The sequence below is a fragment of the Cydia pomonella genome, chromosome 4 (genome assembly GCF_033807575.1).
Source record: "Cydia pomonella isolate Wapato2018A chromosome 4, ilCydPomo1, whole genome shotgun sequence".
Taxonomy (NCBI): domain Eukaryota; kingdom Metazoa; phylum Arthropoda; class Insecta; order Lepidoptera; family Tortricidae; genus Cydia; species Cydia pomonella.
In genome coordinates this window covers 13,277,454-13,298,486 of record NC_084706.1, presented here as the reverse complement: position 1 = coordinate 13,298,486, position 21,033 = coordinate 13,277,454, and the positions used below count along the sequence as shown (strand labels likewise).

At 34.0% G+C, this 21,033-nt stretch overlaps 1 protein-coding gene across 2 annotated transcripts in view; it reads right to left on the bottom strand.

Annotated features, from left to right (window-relative positions):
* Window positions 1-210: 210 nt before the first annotated feature.
* LOC133517126 (uncharacterized) overlaps window positions 211-21,033 on the bottom strand; it is a 99,306-nt gene continuing 78,483 nt past the window's right edge. The window contains exons 3-7 of one of the 2 annotated variants that reach the window (XM_061850287.1): window positions 14,786-14,903; window positions 11,098-11,267; window positions 9,131-9,202; window positions 3,483-3,572; window positions 211-2,530 (exon numbers count right to left, since the gene is read on the bottom strand). In XM_061850287.1, the coding sequence (XP_061706271.1) occupies window positions 3,505-3,572; window positions 9,131-9,202; window positions 11,098-11,267; window positions 14,786-14,903 (428 nt within the window). In that variant the 3' untranslated portion in view covers window positions 211-2,530; window positions 3,483-3,504. Of the gene's footprint in view, window positions 3,573-9,130; window positions 9,203-11,097; window positions 11,268-14,785; window positions 14,904-21,033 lie in introns of both variants that reach the window. The other variant, XM_061850286.1, reaches the window with a different exon arrangement.

Below are 21,033 nucleotides of genomic sequence, written 5' to 3'. Positions count from 1 at the left end.
AGACGTGCACTACGGGACAAAGCCACATCAGCCGATCACGTGCTGTCCATCCTACGCTGCATTTTCCGTTTACACTTAGATACGATTTATACTTATGTGTAACCTAAAATAGATGTGTTACTCAGGTTTTACGTATTATTTTTTGTGTCCGAAATGAAATCGGAAATGAGCTCATATGTAGGTTTTTTGGTTAGTGATAATTAAAACAAATTTATACACAACGATCCTTTTATTTTAATTAAGAAATCTCACAATAAAAGTCTTGAGTGGATCTTATCCATAAACGGCAATATGCACAGCAAATGTATTAGTATTATTATTTCCTTACTCAAAACAACTTACGTTTTTATTACACATACAAATTCCATACAAATAATTATTTACAAGCCCTTATCCATGAACTTCAAATTCACAATTGATTTATAATTGGTCTTACATTGCATCAAGAATCAAAAATAAATATCGTTTACGAATAAGGGCGAAAACGCTTGAATTTAGGTTTGATATTGTCCATAATTCATAATGATGTCCAAAAACAATGTACCTAGTAATAAAAAATAAATAAAAACAATCTTGATGATACCCTGTGTCAAAAGGGATCGGCCCTCAAATGCAAACACTTGCAAAAATAAACATTATTTGTACCGAAATACGTATATTGTGATTTTTATTTTATTAAAAATAAATAATTTCTCGTGTACTACTTAATTTATTCTCCTTTATTACGACCTCTTAACTAAAGCAGTTTTTTTTTCATTTTCACTTTTTGAGTAAATTACATCACGTAGTTTTTGAAATAGCATTTTTGAAATCACTATTTTAGCGCTTTTTATGAACTGTTAGATTTTTAAAAGTAAAATGTTTTTAACTAAATATGTTTGACACATTTAGTATTTTTTTTTTAAGGCGATGCAGCTTCTTTAATATGGAATAAGATTAGAGGTGTGCATAAAATGTGCACAAAACGTGTTGATTTTATTTCAGTTACATTAACAAGGTTGGCGTTATTTTCACGCTGTTCAATAATTATTCTAACGCTTGATTGATTATGTGCTTTAAACATCCATTTTTTTAAATCCATATCCAGATAATAAATACAACTAGGTCACTTCGATGCAGACGGTACTTTTTTTGAATAGTAACACAGCGATCTTATAATTTACGAATGTCAATATGTACTCGTATTATTCTAAAAAACTGATGGCCATTATCAAAACAAATAATGCCATAACATTAGCTAACTACTACTTTGAAAACACATGAGAGACACATAAAAACACGAGCTTCGGCATTTAGGCTTGGAACGCATTGTGATCAATTTCTTGCGGGTTCAGTCTTGCAAGTGCGTGCACTTTTAGCGGTTCTGAAACCACAAGAAATTAATCGCGCTGCGTTCTAAGCCTTTGACCCGTGTTCAGAAACTGTAATTTTTTTTAAATTCAAACGGTAAATTATTTATTGTTTTAGGATTATTTTTTAATAATAACAAATCACAATTTACAGTTGTACAATTAAATATTTACTTTTCTATAATAATGAATTTTAGCTGTAAACACGCAATGATTTATTACAAATATTAAAGTTAATCGTTTTGTTCTCCAGAAAAACTCTGGTAAATCAATTGCTCATGTTTCGAAGGTAGCTCAATGTTGTCTATGATAGTTGTCACTGTCTTTAAAGTAACGCGTTTCTCCGGCCTATTTTTGGCTTTGGCTTGATTTTCTTAAAACTATAGGTACCTTCTTATATATTACCACAAACAACAAATTTTAAAGGTAACTTAATGCTAAATATGTTTGTAGACGTTAATGGCGTTATTCCTAAACGTCTTCTGTCCAATCTAACAAACCGTTGATAATCATTTGTCCCTATCTATCATTTTGACATTTCTGTTTGTTAAAAAGAGACAAAGACAAAAAGGTTTGCCAGAGCTTGCTAAGTTTAATAAGGGGGTTAATGTGCTTAATTCGTGTCCCGTAACAATAATGATAATAAAGGGACAGTGAGATCCCATTTATGTGATGCACGTTAGTTAAACGTATGTCATAAAAACACAATTAAATCTGTTCTGTTTGTATTATGGTATGAAATTATTATAAACTAAGACATCCAAAATATTAGATCGTAAATGTTTACAATTTCCTTGCTTGTTAGTTAAGGTCAATACTGGTTTAATTACCTATAGTGTTTATTACATGTTCGTGTCAAATGTATGAATGAACTCGCAATAAACACTAATCAACAGATAAACAGCTCTAATGTGAAGGTCAGCTACACTTATCCCGCAGCAAAACTTATCTCTATTGACCTTACTAATTTTAAATTACGACTTTTTGAAACTAAACATTTAGTGTTTAAAAAAATAACGGATTAAGTAGGTATATCCATATGAAATTAAACTTACAGCCAAGAAAGCTGTGAACTATTTTTATAAACTTTGGTAGTTAGTGCCACTTTGGATTATGACTAGAGATCATATTTTTATCTTAGAATGACTTCAGTACAAAATATTTTATTTACTGGACCTAATCTGCAACAATTAAACATATGTTAGAAGAAACATTAACAATAGTTACTTATCTAATTAAAATAGTAAAAATATTTAGATGAGTAGGTATATTACGAGCACTTGTTCAAACGGTTTAATTGAACGGAAATACTCGTAGTACCTACATATACATATACCTACTTTTATTATAATGAGCCCCGTCCGGGATCGTCCCTCTCACGTTAAGCACTTTGTGTTAACGCTTATTGACATTAAGTTTAAAACAAAACCTTAAAACCTATTTATGATTCAACATTTCTTATAAAAATGATGATTTTCTTAACAAAATTTATTAATGAAAGCATCAGGAACGATCTCATATTGAAATTATTATATAATTAAAGGATTCAATATAAATATAGACCATCTCTCAAGTTTTGTTTGATAAAATGACACATTTACAGAGGGTGGTGAATGTGGACCAAATACATACGGAAAATAACTACACACGTCAATACGTAAGTTAAATATCTTGCTTCTGAAGAAATTAAAAAATAAAATGTAATTAATTAATTTTTATATTATTCTTCTACTCGTACCGATTGCAGCAAAGGTCACTAAAATATAACAAGCATATTTAACTTATGAATTATTCACACAAAATATACGCTTAAATAGATCCACAATTCGAGTTAATAGCATTTGGAAATAAATATTCCTAAAAACACTAATTCAAGTTACTAACAGAAAAACTTCAAAATTGCATCTGGCGTGCCTAAAAAAACTGGACTAATGATTCATGTTACTAAAGGGACACGACGATAGTAACAACCACTGGCAAAATAAGGACAGTCCACATCACAAGCTTAGCCCATACATATTGGAACAATTTCCGCTAACTGCACAAAATTAATATCTATTCTGGACAATATTGAAATTTAACCGACTTTTGAGACGGTATACGATTTCATTCACAATGAGGAAAATGTTTTACCTTTTGTTTTCTCTCAGTTGGCTTATAACACTAACATTTGAGCTAGAACTGGCAGCGCTACCATGGTGATTGCCGTGTACATATTTGCCCCTGTGAACAAAATAAGTATCAATCAGATGGTGTATTGGTCGCATTTTATGCGCTTCAATGTCGAGAAAAATCCAGTTATTATCAAGCTGTTTCAATGAGTGATATTTGCGTTATCGTATCAAAGAGTGAAGTTTCCTAGTAAGACAGACACGATTATCTACTAGTAGCTCTGTGAGCTGTGAACTCCGCTGTTTAAAAGATATTAGAAAAACTAAATAGACAAAAAAATTATAATCATCGAACATACCCACAAAATTTCACGGAAATCGGAAGATTTAGAAATGCGACCTGAAGAGTGGGACGGATGGACATACGAAACAATGTTTCCCTAACAGGCTAATTCGAACGTACAGACATCTAAAAGATGTCATTCAGTTATCGTGCATTTCGCTCGTACCCGTACATGTATTGGCGCAAATTTCTGCCACGACAGCCATCCCGAGACATTGCTGCCAGGGCTGGGGGAAAAATCTTACAAAACTGTTTTCCTCTTGATTTCACATTTACGTTTAAATTTCTGTTCCTATAATCTTATAATCATATCAATATTCCGATCTGCAACGACGTCCGTATATAAAAGCCAAAGTTTATAAATTAATCTAAGTGCAAAAACTGCCCCAGAAAATTCTAAACATGGACCCCCACACATCGCACCCGTTTTCGCCTGCGAAACTGTCCGTCTCCTTGAACTTTAACGACTGAAAAAAAGTTCAGACATAACCTGAAAAGAATACGCTTAGCTAGCGCTTCACGCTCGCTTGATCAATCAACAATACGATGTTTAAATGCAAAAAAATAAATACAAAAAGTTACAATTCAGGGGATAGAATCAGAGACCTCCCTCTACTTGCTACAAAGCTTAGACAATCAAAAATAGGAAATTAAAAGCAAAAAAAAAAAACAAATAATACTTCATTGGAACCCGGAACTTCATGAGTGCAAAGCGAATATATTCCAACTGAGCCTCGAACGGATATGGATATGTGATACGGTGAAATTAGGCTACTTATTGTCGAGTAAAAACCAAAATATCTAAATACCCTAAGGGAACTAGCGTACTAAAATATCTAAATTTTTCGCAAAATACTCTGTAACCATGTCTCACAAGGAAAAAACTCTTATGATATCGATACGGCTATTTGTTTAGGCGCAGTGTACCATGACTATGATGGCGGCATTTTGAAAAAAATCCAAAAACAGGACCGACAAAAAAATATTTTTAATCATAGAATATAGTCACAAAATTTATCACGAATCGGTTGCGAATTGCGATCTGTAGAGGAGATCATCCGGACATACGAAAGAAAATTTCCCGGCTCAAAACGTCAATTATAGGTCAATTATAGGCTCGCTGTAGGTACAAGAAACAAATCGTTGGGTAGTAACAAATGACTCTCGTCACATGCACGGGGAATGTCTGCTCAATGACAGCTATGGTCGCATTTATATCGCCTGTCACCATTCCTGTCACGATCTAACAAGTATGTAAGAGCGAAAGTGATGCATGACGCGACAGGTGATAAAACGCCGACCATTCAGCCGCTACAGTATTTTGTTTAATCATCATAAGAGGGATGAATAGCTTTGCGATCCTAATGAAATAACGATACCTTTTCTATGAAATTCCATTTCGGGAGAAAACTGTTTCCACTAACTAAATCTGAACAAATCGATCGAAATATATATCTAAGGACGGGCCTTACGGACAATAAGAATGGGGCCAGTACAGCGGTGCACGCAGACGAATTCGAGCCAATCGTGCAGTCTAACGCCGCAACGCGATTGGTTGATGAGTTCGCACCACGCGCGCGATTGGTCGCAACTAGTTCCTTTAGACTGCACGATTGGCTAGAATTCGAGAGTGACATTACTGAACTAGCGCCATTCTTAGTGTCCGTAATGCCCGTCCTTAGATATATATATGTCAATGCACAAATCACTTTGCTTTTGATGTCGATCGCTTCACTATAATATACTCTAGGTTTATAGGTTTCGATTTAAAAAAAAAAAATTGGTTTTGCAAATTTTGAAAAAAAGGAAAACCTAGTTTTTCATTGTGTCGATAACCTACTAACACACAATATTTAGAAGTGAAAAAACGTTTTCTCTTTTTGTATGGACGATCACGTGGTATACTTCCCTTTTAAGTTGCCGCGATAGCAGAGTACGCTTCCAGCCTGGGGCACTGGAGGCCTTGTCACCTTTTCTTAGTATATGACATTTATTTCAGTTTATAATTTATATAGTAGTGTTTCTACTTGAAAAAAAAACGAATAAAAATATTTTCTGAAAATAATTTAATTTGTTCTAATACTTCTAATAGTGTCGCAAATTTTAGTTTGAATGAATTTATAATTGTCTTGTTTTTCGATATAGTTAATTATTTGAATAAATAACTAATATCGAATAAATCAATCGTATAATATTCTGTACGCCAATCAAGCGGGCTCTCATTTAGTTTATGTAAATACTTTAGTTTAAAATCGTGATAATTAACAAGTACTGTATACTTATTTACGAAATATTTGGTATTTAACATATTTTCCTTAGTAAGTATGTATGTATGTATATACTTTATTGTACATAGAAATAAAAACACGAAAAACACAGTTACAGAGTAAGTTAAATACAACAAAGGCGAACTTATCCCTGTATGGGATCTCTTCCAGTTAACCTTTGAGGAAATGAGTAAAACAGAAGTAACGGTGAATGAATGACAAACACAAACAAAAGTGTACAATCACTGAAATTAATGAAATGCACGTTTTGAATACACATTGATACAAATATACATAGATAGAAAAATAACCATAAAATAATGCATATATATATATATATATATATATATAACATAAATAAAAATAAATAAATATTCAATATATAATATAAATAGATATGAATTCGAACCAGCAAAGTAAAGAAAATTAAAAAGTAGAAGTACTCAATGGAACTAGGAAGTCGTAACCAAAGTATCAGAAAGCCACAATTTTTTAAGCCTCTCCTTGAGTGATGCTACAGAAGTACAGATTGTGATTGCCTCATGGACACCGGAATCTCGTTCCATAACTTAACGGCATGGACAGTAAAGGATTTCTTGTATGTGCGCGTCGTATTGGAAGGAATTGTGAGTGAAATATTGGTGCTTGATCGAAGGCGATGACCACTACCAGCAGCTAAATAACTAAATCTTTCGGAAAGGTAAGGTGGCAAAGGTAGTATACATACCAAATCCTAAAAAAATACTCAATCTTCATTATTTTCGATGGAATACAATTTTTTTCTATTTAAATATATGATAGAGCCTATAATAAATATGTATCAAGTCTGTACCTTTAAACGATGTAATATTTGTATTTTATCCCTATTACCTACATAATTATGTAAACGGTAATATATAACAGTTCACACAGCAGTAATAAATCACGTTCCTTTAGAGACTAATAAAATTAATCTGTGTTTTATTGTCTCAATGTACTAATTGGATGAGCGAAATTTACACGACTTCGCTGATATTATTAATTAATGGTATTAAATTTCTTAGCAAATATCAATTTACACTCTGAACAATAGGTAGTCGTCTTTTTGTTCATGAATAAGAAGAATTTGTTATAGAAGATGATTAGATGATGATGAGTTTCTGGGGATTTGTCTCTAACACATAAGTTTTAGATAGTATAAGATATTATATATGGTATATAAAATTTTAGTCAAAGCTAGTTTTCGCAGTCCCTTGGTGAATACTAGTTTTCACTAATTATTAAAAATTAATTTTATAACTATACATCATCATTCCGCAGGCGAAGTTGCGGGCAGCTAGTACGAAATGGGTTAACTAGATTAGATTTTTTTTTTCTTTTTGGAAATTAATTATTTTTAAAATATCACAATGTTTCTAAATTTCATGAACTCACAAAATATCGTCAGATTGTACACAATAATAATAATACTTCATGAATTCAGAAATAAAATAATCATCACAACATGAATTTGACGATAAAAAAACATTTTAATAGTTGTAATAAAAAAAGTCAAATACATTATCATTAAGAGAAAAATAATCAAACTAAAATAATGACAAAATTATCTCTTACAGAGTATAAAGCGATCAAAATATATATAATAGCCAGGTCATATTTTTAAAAAAAACCATGTCGACTGGCAAATCATATTACTTTTTGCCATGGATCGAAATCTTGACCGAAAGTAAGATATCAAGATGGCGGCCATTATTACCCTACATAATGAGTTCCTTGTATCCACATTTTTTTAATATATTTTTATAATAATTGTTGCAAGAAATAACAGTATTAATAACGCGTATATTCTGAAAGTTTGGAGTACCTATCTACTTATTGGAATTACTATCGACCATGGTTAAAAATACAAGCCTCGTTATACTATGCCTCCAAATTTTCTGGGAGGGCTTTAATTTTATATTATATTTAATAGTTTAGCCATTTATTAAGCTATTGGGGCATTTTTTTATAATTTATTTCAAAAAATACTTATGACTATATAACCTCAATTACTCGTATTATTATAATTAATACTTCGAGCCTTATATTAGGTACCTACAGAGTAGAGAACAAACTTCATATACTTAGGTTAAGTTTAAACAAAAACAACAAAATTTGCGTGAATACATAAATTGTTCCACCAGATCGGTTTTTATTACTGTACAGCCAGCATGTGTACCTATTGACCATGAACCTTATTATTATGATATTACGTTTTATAATTGTATCAGGCCGCTCTTTTGTGGTGAAATATCTACGCATGCATACCCACCCGATTAATACAATAACGAACACTGATAAAACTATTAAAATATACTATGTATGTATATTATCTAACAGTAATGATTTTATTCTTTTCTCAAAGCCAGCATTAATAGTCCATAGATCAGATGTGTAGCCATCTATCACCCGGATCATCAGGAAATTCTCAATCCAGTTGCACAGGCCTACTGGTATCCCATATGCTAGAAGCTTGCTCACCAAACTTGCGTAACAGACCCGGTCGAATGCTCTAGAGACATCGAGAGATACCCCAAGGGCTTCACCATGCCTCTCAATTGCTTCGCTCCAAAGATGAGTAGCATCATGCTACTAGCATGCACCAGAAGACCTTCAGTCGAACGACCCACGCGGAAACTATACTGAGATCACTGAGTTAAATTTATCGTCTAGGTGTGATAAGAGCCGCCTGTTCAGTACACACTCCATAATGTTGCAGACTATGGAGCCTAAGTATGGAGGTGACTGAGATTAGTCGGTAATTGACTGGGTCTGGACGACTACCTTTATGATGTAAAATAATGTAAGAGCCAGTTACAATCTTTGCTTACAAGATTTTATATTTTATGTTTATTTTTCTAAACCATGTTTGTATATCTACAGTATTTAAGCGAATTAATATTGTTTTAATTTTTGAATAATTTTCAATGAAATAAAATTATTCTTATCTTAAGAATAAACAATCAAATAATCGTTACGGTAGCAGTTACGTGTTGAATATTTTCTAAAAATCGAATAGTAGTTTTTTAAGAAAACATTTACCTTTTGAACCAACAGCTGCAGCCAATTGCATATCCGCTGCCGTAGGCATCTCGGGAGTTGTGCTTATAGGTCCTGCAACAATAGTACATTGTGCACTGGGGGGTAAGTGAAATTTTGCAAACGAGGTCTTTAGATGCACAAATGTATTTCATCGCACTTGCGAAGAAAAAACTAAATTTTTAGCGAAATTATTCTTAAAGATGGTGACATTTCAAACGTTCGTCTGCCATATTGTCATTTTTGACAGGTTAGGCTTCGAAGGCACAGACCTATCCGGCACTCAGCCACGAATGTCACGACTGAAAAATCTGTATATATATTTAAAACGACTATTAAATTAATCAAATTAAATAGTTTTTTAAGATAAACAATTAAATAAGACATACATATAAACGTCAGTATTAAAAAAAATCCTTTATACCTACTTCGTTCGTATTAATTAGTGACACAATTTTAACAAATCAGTTGTATTTATTAGCACAATACATAAAGTCATTCGATTTGTAGCTGGCCCCGAACGCCTAATCCTTTGTCTATTGTTAAGTAAAACCGCACATGCTACAACCTGTATAAAAATGGTCCGGTCACATATTATTTTAGGACATTATTACACAAATTGACAAAGTCCCACAAGTAAGCTCAATAAGGCTTGTGTTGTGGGTATATAATATATATATTATATATACCTGCAAGAAATAAGATATTTTTCGAGCAAGTGTGATAAAAAGCTAATACTTATTCTTCCACCGACATGATAAGGTGGGACTTGGCTTGAACAATAGTACGCAGCTAAATTTTCGATGGTTCTTCCCCAATACAATTGCCACCTTTTAAGTTAACCTTTACCTTTTAAGTAAATTGGTGAAATACCTCGGGGATACAATCGAAAAATATGTGATTGAAAAAAGTTGATCCATCATAATAATCTTTCTTTCAATCAGGCCCAACATTACGTCACTGGAACCAATTGACGTAGAAGTAAATATATGCCTTGTTGACTTTTAATTTAGGAACGGCAGAGCGCCTAAAAAAATGTTTTTCTGTCCGACCCACCGATATTATGTTTAAAGAATTTTTCGTACTACAATGGACTTAACGAAGCATAAAATTATTCACGAGGACTGCCTGCAGGAAATGTTTCATCTCAACTTTATACAGTAAGATAGCTGTGTACACAAACTTTCTGCTGATAAAAAGCTTAAATGGCCCTCTCGCAAATTATTCCGCAAAATTGTTATTTTCATGCCTACGTTAAAAAAAATCCATCCCCTATTCTTGCCGGGCTCGGCCTTTAATGACGTTCGTCGACTTATAAAACGGTTAAATTGCTTGTTTTAAATAAATAAACAGCATTGTGTTTATGTCGTTCGGTATTATTCTTTTTGCAACCGTTTTCATATTTTGCTTGCAAATATTCAATTCGATACAAGTGCAAAAAGTAGAAAAAGGATTGTTTTAAATCGACACAGGTATCGTACAACGTTTTGCAATAACGCTTTACAACTTTAAAGTTTCGGCATAGGCACGTAAAGTGCTAATTATCGCATTAGTGCGGTAATGTAGCACCATATGTACTGTAAAAACTGGTATTAATATTGTTTTGGCTACTTTTATTTATCCCTTCATCCATTACATGTCATTAGCGCTCTTGTTACTATACCAGAAATTTTAAAGGGGCATAAATTTAATTCACTCTTTATTGTCACTGGAGCCCCAAAGGTAGTTCCTAGTTTCTCACAGCCATTAGCAGGTAACTGTCGGGTTGTGGGTGGGACTTAATTTGCACAAGGCATTAGCATGTCAATCCTGGGACTCCGGCAATACCCTGTCAACACGGGTACAATAAAGAGGCAACTTCTTACTTCTAATTATTTTATGTACACTTGTTTTAAGTTTTTCTTTAATCAAATTTGTTTAAAATTTGTGCAAAATTGTGTTTTATCAATGTAAGAATTTTTCCAAATTACCTGGGTAATAAATGGCTTCCTTCCGCACCGCGTACTTTGCTTGCGGTATCCTCAGGGTACAGATGAACTCAGCGGGCGACGGTAGATCCTCATCGCGTAGCGTCACTGACGCCACGGCCGAATATCTCCCGTTCACCAGTTTAAGGTCTCTAGTTACACCATCTAGTAGCCTATAACAAAAATATTTTCTCAAACATGTGTAGAAATATCGTCATTACATTAATAATAGTAGGGTGCGAAACTTCTTGTGGCGTCCTTACAACATTGTCGGTCTAGGCCGGCAAAATGAATTGAGCGCGCGTCATGCGCCGCGCTGTAAATTAAATAGAATTTATGGTTCTTATTTGTTTTTCCATGCAGTTTTTGAGTAAAGTACTATATATACATCTCCAGGAAAGGATTACCGGGTCCTGTGTTCATAAATTGGTCTCGCTTCAATCGGCCTTTCATATCACACTCGGCCGGCATGTCCATATGTGGCAGCGGCCGTTAAAACGTCCCACTATTTGTCCCATGTTGTATTTTACATTGTATCAATATAGGTATATCGAATCGATAAATGAGGAGTCCCTAATGACAATTAAAACTACCACGAGAACTCCAGCCTCTGGTTATTACCATCACATTATTTAGCCCCAGTGATTTCTCCCTAGTTTATTCTTGTAAATTAGTATTCCATAGCGCCATTGTGTTAATTAATAACCTACCAACCGATGTATCTTTTGCCTATACAAATTATGGAATTTGTATAGGTCATGGTAAGTATGTACTTACCAAATTTCAGGGCTGTTCTAGATATTTCGACCTTTGTCTTAGTTCGAGTGTGCTAAAAGCTGATTTCGCTGTATAGGAAACTAAACTATTAGCAGCAATTTAATTTAAACATTTAGTTGTCAAAATCTGAGCAATATATCGTATGACCAGTCGTTTGGGAATATCAGGTGCAAACCGCAATGCGGCTAGTATATGCATTGATGGCTTCTAACACGGCAAAACGACTACTAAACTCAGGCATCTCCGATTCAATTCAAAATCCCCGCTCCAACCGCATGTTAAACGTCGGAGGCGGACAGGGCAGGTCAGCATAATTTTGACGGTTACAACGTTTGGTAGGAATTAGAGAGAAATCGCGAAACGGTAACTTTAGTATTTGAGGTTAAGCTGACTAAATGGAACAACTCAGAATTGAACAGAATTTATAATACCTGATTACAGCAGAGTGCACTTTCTATAGTTTCAAGAACGTGCGATTGGTATTGATAACCTACCTTCTCTAAATTATTCGGTTACGCATAAGATTAAAAACAGGTTTCTCATATTTATTGTTGGCAGTGTGATTAATAGTATATTGTGAAACGAGGGGGGTAAGTGAAATATCGGATATGGCCGATTGGCCGTTTATAGATTCACGACGGCTGCAGGCAGACTCCAGTCTGCGACTGTCGTGAATTAAACACTCGAGTTTGCAATATTCTTACCCCCGGAGTTACTCACAATGTTTATCATCGTACTTGCAACCAAATTCATTCTTAAATACGGTGACATTTGAGACATTCGTCCGCGATATTGTATATTTATTGACAGGTATAAATACTCTAAAATATTTTAAACGTCTATTAAATTAATCAAATTAAATGTTTATAAACACAGAAATTATAAACATCAGTATTTTAAGGGTAAAACTCATTTATGCCTTGACTTTAAACAAGTATATTTTACTTATAACCCACTTGGTTCGTATATATGAATTGTAACATAATTTAAAAAAACCTATAACTCCCATGGGAGTAAAATGGACTTAAGGTCTCGCGCTGCACTTGCGTGACATAGCATGCTTACTAAGCAAGTGTGATGCAAAAATATTTTCAACACACTTGCTCAAAACGACGTTTTTATTCCACCGATTTTTGACTCATAATCCTAGATATTAAACACGCGTGCTTTTTCAGTATATTATAACACTCGTGCTTTTTCATTATAATATCCGACTGAGTTAAGAAGGTAACTGATTGCTAATAATATGCATGGAAACGGAGACTTCTTAATTTGGTCGGGTAATACATTTTTTTAAACCAACTATTAGGTTTCACATGTTCAATCAAGTTTTTGTCTTTTGATCCAAGATAGAAAAGAATAGAATCGTTTATTGCATCATAGTCGTTTATTGTCATAGTGTTGTGTTCCTGCCGGTGAGTAAGGTTGCCAGAGCTCAACGAGGGGGGAGGGGTTAGGGCCAGCAACGCGCATGTAACTCCTCTGGAGTTCCAGGCGTACATAGGCTACGGAGACTGCTTACCATCAGGCAGGCCGTATGCTTGTTTGCCACCGACGTAGTATAAAAAAATAATTGCATATCACATTACAAGCGTGGATGGAATGGAACAGATAGGTATACATGTGACATCTTGTAAGGGCACAGCAATATACGAGTGGGGCTACAAGTAGGTGATTAGATTGCAATTATTTTGAACATTTCATTGAATTAATATTACACATACATTTGATTGTATTATTACATTATTTCCTTACATAAACAAAGCGCGGTAATATTTTCATTTACTGACTTCATCAGAATATTCATAAAGATTATAAAGATATCTATTCTATTCATTTAAAAAAGCTTCAGATGTTTTTTTTTAATTGACCTAGATTGTCCGGTAGAGTTTCAAAGGTGATTGTATATTTATAGTCATATAATGTGGGCTACTTGTGACCACTTTTTTTTTTTTAATGCACTTTTAGAAGATTAACGTTACGGTTATTTCTTTCATTTTGTGTTGTATATTTTTAAGAATAGAAGTTTAAATGTTTCCCTGCGAATTTACAGGATTCGAATATGTACATAGACGTAACCGTCATGTTTGATAAAATAAGCGTTATACGACTCCATTCGATCTATGTTTACTAAAATTCTGATGCACTTTTTCGCATTTTTTTTCAATATCGCAGCTATATCTTCAAGGACCAGGCCATATGATTCGCGAATTAGCATAATTATGCGTAATATGCCGCAAGGGATATCTGTAGGTCTGTTTTTAGATGCTGCATAGAAGCTACAATGAGAATGTGTAAGCTATATGTTGTGAAATAAATAACGTCAATAAATAGGAACCTGGGTGACACCAATATATTGACGTCGACTTTCTTATTAGTGGGCTTATATACTCATCGCTGATTAGATCAAGACAATCTAATATTTTCTAAAAACCCGTACAAAAGTTTACACATAGAAATGACATAATTATCTTTTAATATTGCATGAACTAGGTTCCGATGACTAATTACATCCAAGATTTTAGTAGTTTAAAGAGAAGTTTTAGTAAATGTACCCATGTATCTGAACGTATATGAGACAACAACAGTATGTCCAGTGTTATTGTAAATGATCTATGTCGAGCTATCGTTGGAAAAGTTGTGCAATTCATACAGCAACGACAGATATTTTCCTTATTATCTGATCCAGACGCATTGCAGTTGTTGATCGATGCAGGTTTTCGCTTAGTTGCGATTGAACAAATCTGTGCGATATTAATGGTTCCGCTCCTGCAGCTTTGACGCGAGTGATTTCACTACGGCGATACTTGCGATGGCAACGGCAGTAACATAACATCGTCACAGCAGTGGCTTTACGAACACCATAATACGAGTATCATAAGATGTCATTGAAACATGTTCAGTCTTTAAATACCTTTCAGGCGTTGCTAGCGTAAGATTAGGTGCAGGATAGGTTCCCTCTGCAGCGCAAATGACGTTCACTGTGTCGTCATCAGTCTTGTTCTGGATTAGGCGGAAATTCGTCTCAGGAACTGAAAGAGAAGATAACAAATTTAAAACACCGGCCAAGTGCGAGTCGGACTCGCGCACGAAGGGTTCCGTACCATTATTTATAAAAACCGGAAAAAAATATGTTTGTTGTCCATACAACATAAAAATATTTAAGGAAGCTCCCATGAGCTTCCTTAAATATTTATATTATTCTGTTTTTAGTATTTGTTGTTATAGCGGCAACAGAAATACATCATCTGTGAAAATTTCAACTGTCTAACTATCACAGTTCATGAGATACCGCCTGGTGACAGACGGACGGACGGACAGCAAAGTCTCAGTAATAGGGTCCCGTTTGTCCCTTTGGGTACGGAACCCTAAAAAGTTGTCTCAATATTTAAGTGGTAACGACTGATAAGTAAACTCCACCAGAAGCTTTTTGACATTTCGATGTTCAACGCCTCATTCTCATCTTAGCGCTTTCCCGGTCCCATTGTAAAGTCTGGGATACTTTATGGCAACAAAATCCCAAAATATGTTACAGACATTAATTTTTAACCTAAACCAACGAGCAAACTAAGCAGACCGTACAAGCGTCTGATAATGATATAACGTACAAACACATTGCTATGAAATTCAGATATTAGAATGACTGCATTATGATTATGGTAGGTACCTACCTATTGCACCTAAAAACATTATTAACTCTACTAATTTGGTTTACTACTAGTCCCAAAACGCAAATAATTAACTGTTGTATCATGTTTTACGATCATAAGATTCATTAGTTACTTACTTCACTATGAAGCAAAACTTTTGACTACCCCCTTGACGTTTAAAGTTTACAGTGACTTAACATAATGAAGATTAAGCAAATGCGTAGAATCATTGTTTTTTTTTAAGTATAGAACATTTATCACCATTTACTGCAATATTCTACCACATGGAATGCCAGATGTATTTCACATGCTTATTTCCGTAGATTTTTTCAGTCCTTAAGGAAAATAAAAAGTGCCTATATGAATTTAAAAAATCACGTAAATGCTAAAAGAAAATAATTCGTCGACTATGGGACGAAATGAAACAAAACCAAAGCTTTTAAAAATGTTTATATTCAGACGTGGAATTTTAGTTGAAATTCTTATAAGCCATGGTCTTGAGCAGTACTCATATAATTTATTCTAGTGTAAGGTTTAATGGCGTTATTCACAAATGCGCTACAAGCCTCGATTAACTATTAAACGCTTAATCTGTATGTAATTTACTTAAAAGCCATCAGAAAGGGACAAATAAATTCAATAATTTAAAGTCTCGGGCGAGAATCGCGACTCTGGACCAGCCCATCGCGCTGCCAACTGAGTTACCGAGACTCCACTCGATGACAGCGAAATATCACTTCTTAAACGGCTACCGGAGTTCAAAGTCATATTGTAAAATCACTAGCAACGATGGGTCACCCTCACCCCAAACTAAATTAAGTTTGTATTAAGCAGAAACGTCTGCAAACGATACCAAAAAGCTTGTGGCGATGTGGTGGAAATATTCATTGTAATCCAGTGTCGCGAGTTCAAGCCTCGCCTGAGGCAGTGAAATTTTCCACTTTTCATTGATGTCTTAGCTTTGCGGTATCATTTGCAGACGGTTCTACTGAATAAATAATTAATTGGTATGGGTGCCAAGTTCTGTTCTGTGTAGAAAATCCTGAAATTATAAATTCAATTGAATTCAATACTTTATTTCCAAGGATATGGTACATACACTGTTGGTTAGTAGAAGGTATTAGGTCAGCACATTCTGCCGGCATGCATCGGCGTAGAAATATTTACATAACTATTTACATGAGGAGTTAAATTAAACATTAAATTCGAAGTCAGTATAAGATTAGCAAAATTAATTAACAATTCATAATAAATATCATTTTAAAAATTCATCTACGGAGTACATGTACCAAGCAACCACTGAAACATTTTTTTTCAAATTGACATACCGGTAGAGTTTTGAGATCATCAAAGGATTTGTCTTGGTATTATATTTGTCTAAACTTTGGTTTGTTGGTAAAAACTAGCCAAGTCAAATCTTTTATAATTTCAGGATTTTCTGCACAGAACAGAACTTGGCACCCATATAGATCTCAATTCTTTTGTCGGCATGTCAACAACAACACATATTCTTATTATTATTGAACTTTGCTCTCATTTACAATACAGTACAAATACGTTTATTTCATTACTTTTTACAGCAGTTCATAGGTACAAATATGTATTAGGTAGGCAAGTAGTCCATCTTAAGTACAAGGTGTAGGTAAGTATTTATCTCAACAATGTGCAACAATTTGATTGTGTAAATAATGAAAAAGGTGTGGGTACAGCTTGCTGGATTTAAACCCGCCCTTGGTCAGCTAATTGAAGAGGCAACGGTATTATTTAGCGAATTGTACAATTGACATAAAAAATGAGAACATTTAGTAGCTAACAAGATTTTTTACGGGGTAATGAACACTGGAACAGAATAATAAATAACATGTATTGTGTATCATGGAGTTAGTAATTACCCAAAAGTTAACATTATGAACGCATTTCTCACCGGGTTGGTAACGTGTATATCCTGGAATTCCTTTTGATGATTCATATACAACTTTTTAAGCCTAGATTTGAACTGTTGGATACTCTTAGCCTCGCGCACAGGTCGGGGATATCATTCCAACACTTAGTGGCGGCGTAGCGGAATGACCCCCTGAACGCAGCCGCGTGATGTTTGGGCGGTAAAGTCGCCATCAGATATTTCGAAGCAGCTAAGGTGTCCAAATATTTCTGAGCAAGACTAAATTTCAATAAATTCTGCATACTGTAAATGCCATTTATATCATAACTATTGCAATGGCAAAAAAATCTGAGCACGGTTTTTTTCAATAATTTCTTTGCACACGTCCAGTCGAAAATATCTGATCGCACAAAATGTCAAACGTATCTAAGCATTAATAAGGGCTTTCACAAAAATCTGCTCATTTGAGGATATTATACTGTATGTGTTTACTATTCGTCGTATAATTGGTTAGCTAATAGTGTGCTACAGTCACGTCTGAAAATATCGATACGAAAAATTTGCCAAAAATATGTATACACTACCTTAATATATGGGCAATAAAGTTGTGTATAAATATTTTTGGTAATTTTGGATCGATATTTTCAGACGTGACCGTACGAGTAAAGATAAGACTAGGTAACATTAACTCTCAACCACCTATGTCTTCCTAGTACCCGTACAAATACTCTACTTATCGTTTCTTGAAGGAAATGTTTTTATTATTTAAGCACCTATATTGTACTTTATGTTCTTACATTTATACGTGTTTTTGCATTGCTTATAAATGCAACTATGTGGAAAATAGCCATCAAAATAGTGACTCAAATGCTCGTGCTTGTATAAACTTCTTCATACCTTTTAATATGTCATGCTAGCCTAGTACTACTATTAAACTTATAATGCATATTTTGTCTTGGATAAATCGGAAACACTCACTACCTCGTAATAACTTATACAATCCTAGTAATTCGAACCTTAATTTACGATGACAAAAACCAAGCATTCCAAACAGCTGATACTTATTATTCCCACACTATTAAAATCAACGGCTGACACGCAAGAAGCGTAAAGAGGGACACATACGTTGACGTTACGTTACTCTTCTCGTGAATTATCAAAATTTAAAATACGAAATTCACTTTATAGTTTGTTCAGGCTCCTTTATCTTATTTAACCTTAATGCAAAAGCTAAATAAGGTATATTTTGCTTTAATGTGCAGATCTTTGTGAACGCCCTAATTGCTTAGATACGTTTGACATTTTGAGCGATCAGATATTTTCGACTGGACGTGTGCAAAGAAATTATTGAAAAAAAAAACGTACGTATTTTTTTGCCATTGCAAAAGTTATGATATAAATGGCATTTCCTGTGTGCGGAATTTATTGAAATTTAGTCTTGCTCAGAAATATTTGGACACCTTGGCTGCTTCGAAATATCTGATCGCGACTGTACCAGCAGCAGCGCGTGGAGGGCACGCCGTAGCTTGTCGGCCAGCGCGCGCGACGCTTGCTGCGCCAACACGCGGAACGTCACGCACGCGAGGTGGACCCACCGCCGCGCGGATATTTTCAGCGAATTTAATTGATTGAGCGCTGGAGTTACACGATCGCGACGACCAAGTCGTTCACTAAATCTTGCGCAATAATTTTGAACTTTTTGTATACGCTGACTAGTTTTCCGTAATATACACGGACCATAGACTGGGCTGCAATAATTAAATTGTGACAAAATTAAAGATTCAACTAGCATTCGTCTCACTTCAGCACTGAGGAATTCATTTCACATTTATGTTTTTATTGAGATATCATTACTTCTTGTGCAGAAAATACTATACTATTAATCATAAAAGTAGTTCAAGCTGAAAAGGAGATCATCGCTAACGCGGTCAATTGTCAAAAAAACAAACAGTTATTCCGATTTTTTCTTTGTATACGCCTAATAGTCTGTCTTCATGCGAAAATATCAACTTTATAGAAGTGGGGTAGGTTTTTGGGCTACAAGTCTTAATCAACCTAATAATTATCAATATATGAATTATTAATCATTTCCTGTTTTCAGATTTTTTCTCCTATGTACACCTAATAGCCTAACTTGGTGCCAAATTTCAAGTTTCTAGACCACCTGGAAGTAAGTTAGGTTTTTGATCTATAAGTCAGTTACAAAAGTGCCAGTTTCTAAACGTTAATTTATCAATAACTGATTGAGCTACGTTTATAAAATTTTGTAATTTAGTCGAGTGAAAGGGCATAAATATATGTGCCGAATTTCATGCGTGTAGAATAAATAGGTTTCAAGTTGTGAAGGAGTCAATCAAAAGTAGCTCGAAATGGTTCATGTAATATTACATACGGTTGCTGCGTCGCCAGTTCCTTTTTCTTTGAACTTGGCTGGAAACGTTATATCAGATATTACTGTGAAATATATTCAAATAAATACCAATTTTAAATATTATTCGATAGAACTGTAGAGTATGGACCGATAATTTATCTGCAAACATAGACGTTTTTTGTAATTACTTCTTTATATCGTCATTTCTAAATACGTAATAAAAGGCATACTGCTATATTACCTAATCAACGATCAATGACGTGCATAATGTTTTTCTTGGTATATTGGTTATAGGGTATATTTAAACTTCATCTAATATACAGTTCCATAATTATTACATATTTTAAAACATATTTGTTCTAGCTAGTGACATTATATAATTAGGTATATGTAAGTCTCAATAGAAATATAAGATTCCCAGAAAAGTGGGTGAGGTTAGAACTGCGACACCGTATAAAAAATAATGTTTTTGATTGTATAACGTGTTGTTATACCTAAATATAATATAACAAAAGCCATTATGCAATATGTCCTTATACTAGTTAAAAATTAATACAAATATAGGCATTATATAAATTAAGGTTTAAACTGAATCGTAATATAATAAAACAAACGTTAAGTAATAATTAGGTACACATGAGTAACAATATATGAAATAGCATTATGGAAAGTATATGATAGTTTTTTTTAAAACACATTAATCATTACACCACCCATATCTTGGTCACATTATTCTGTTTATGATCCTTTAGTTTTATATTCAGGGACAATCGGTCATTGGCCTCCTACTTCACTACTACGAGTATGTACAGATATTACAAATTCTCCTTCTTCATTTACATTTCAGAGTAGGTACTTAGGTACTGCAACTTGGAACATCAGAAACCAAGATCATTGAACCCACCCCTACAGCTGTTGCTAACTACATACCTACTTCATTCGGAGACACAGTATTTCAATTCACTTCACTAGTTTGACTCAGTAATTATTAATTACACGTTACAATTTCAAATATATACCTAAATTTTAAACAAATACTAATTAAAAATTCAATTAAATCTAATAAAGTATAGACTACAGAGTTGAAAATATAATATAACTAGCTTCAGCCCGCGGCTTTGCCCACGTAAAGCAAAAAAAAGTTCTCAGTTTGTATGAACTTATGTAGGTATGTATGTTTGTCCGCGATTATTAGATTTAGAATCATGTTCTGAAAAATGCATGAAGAATTCCACTACTTTATACTTGTTAAAGTACTT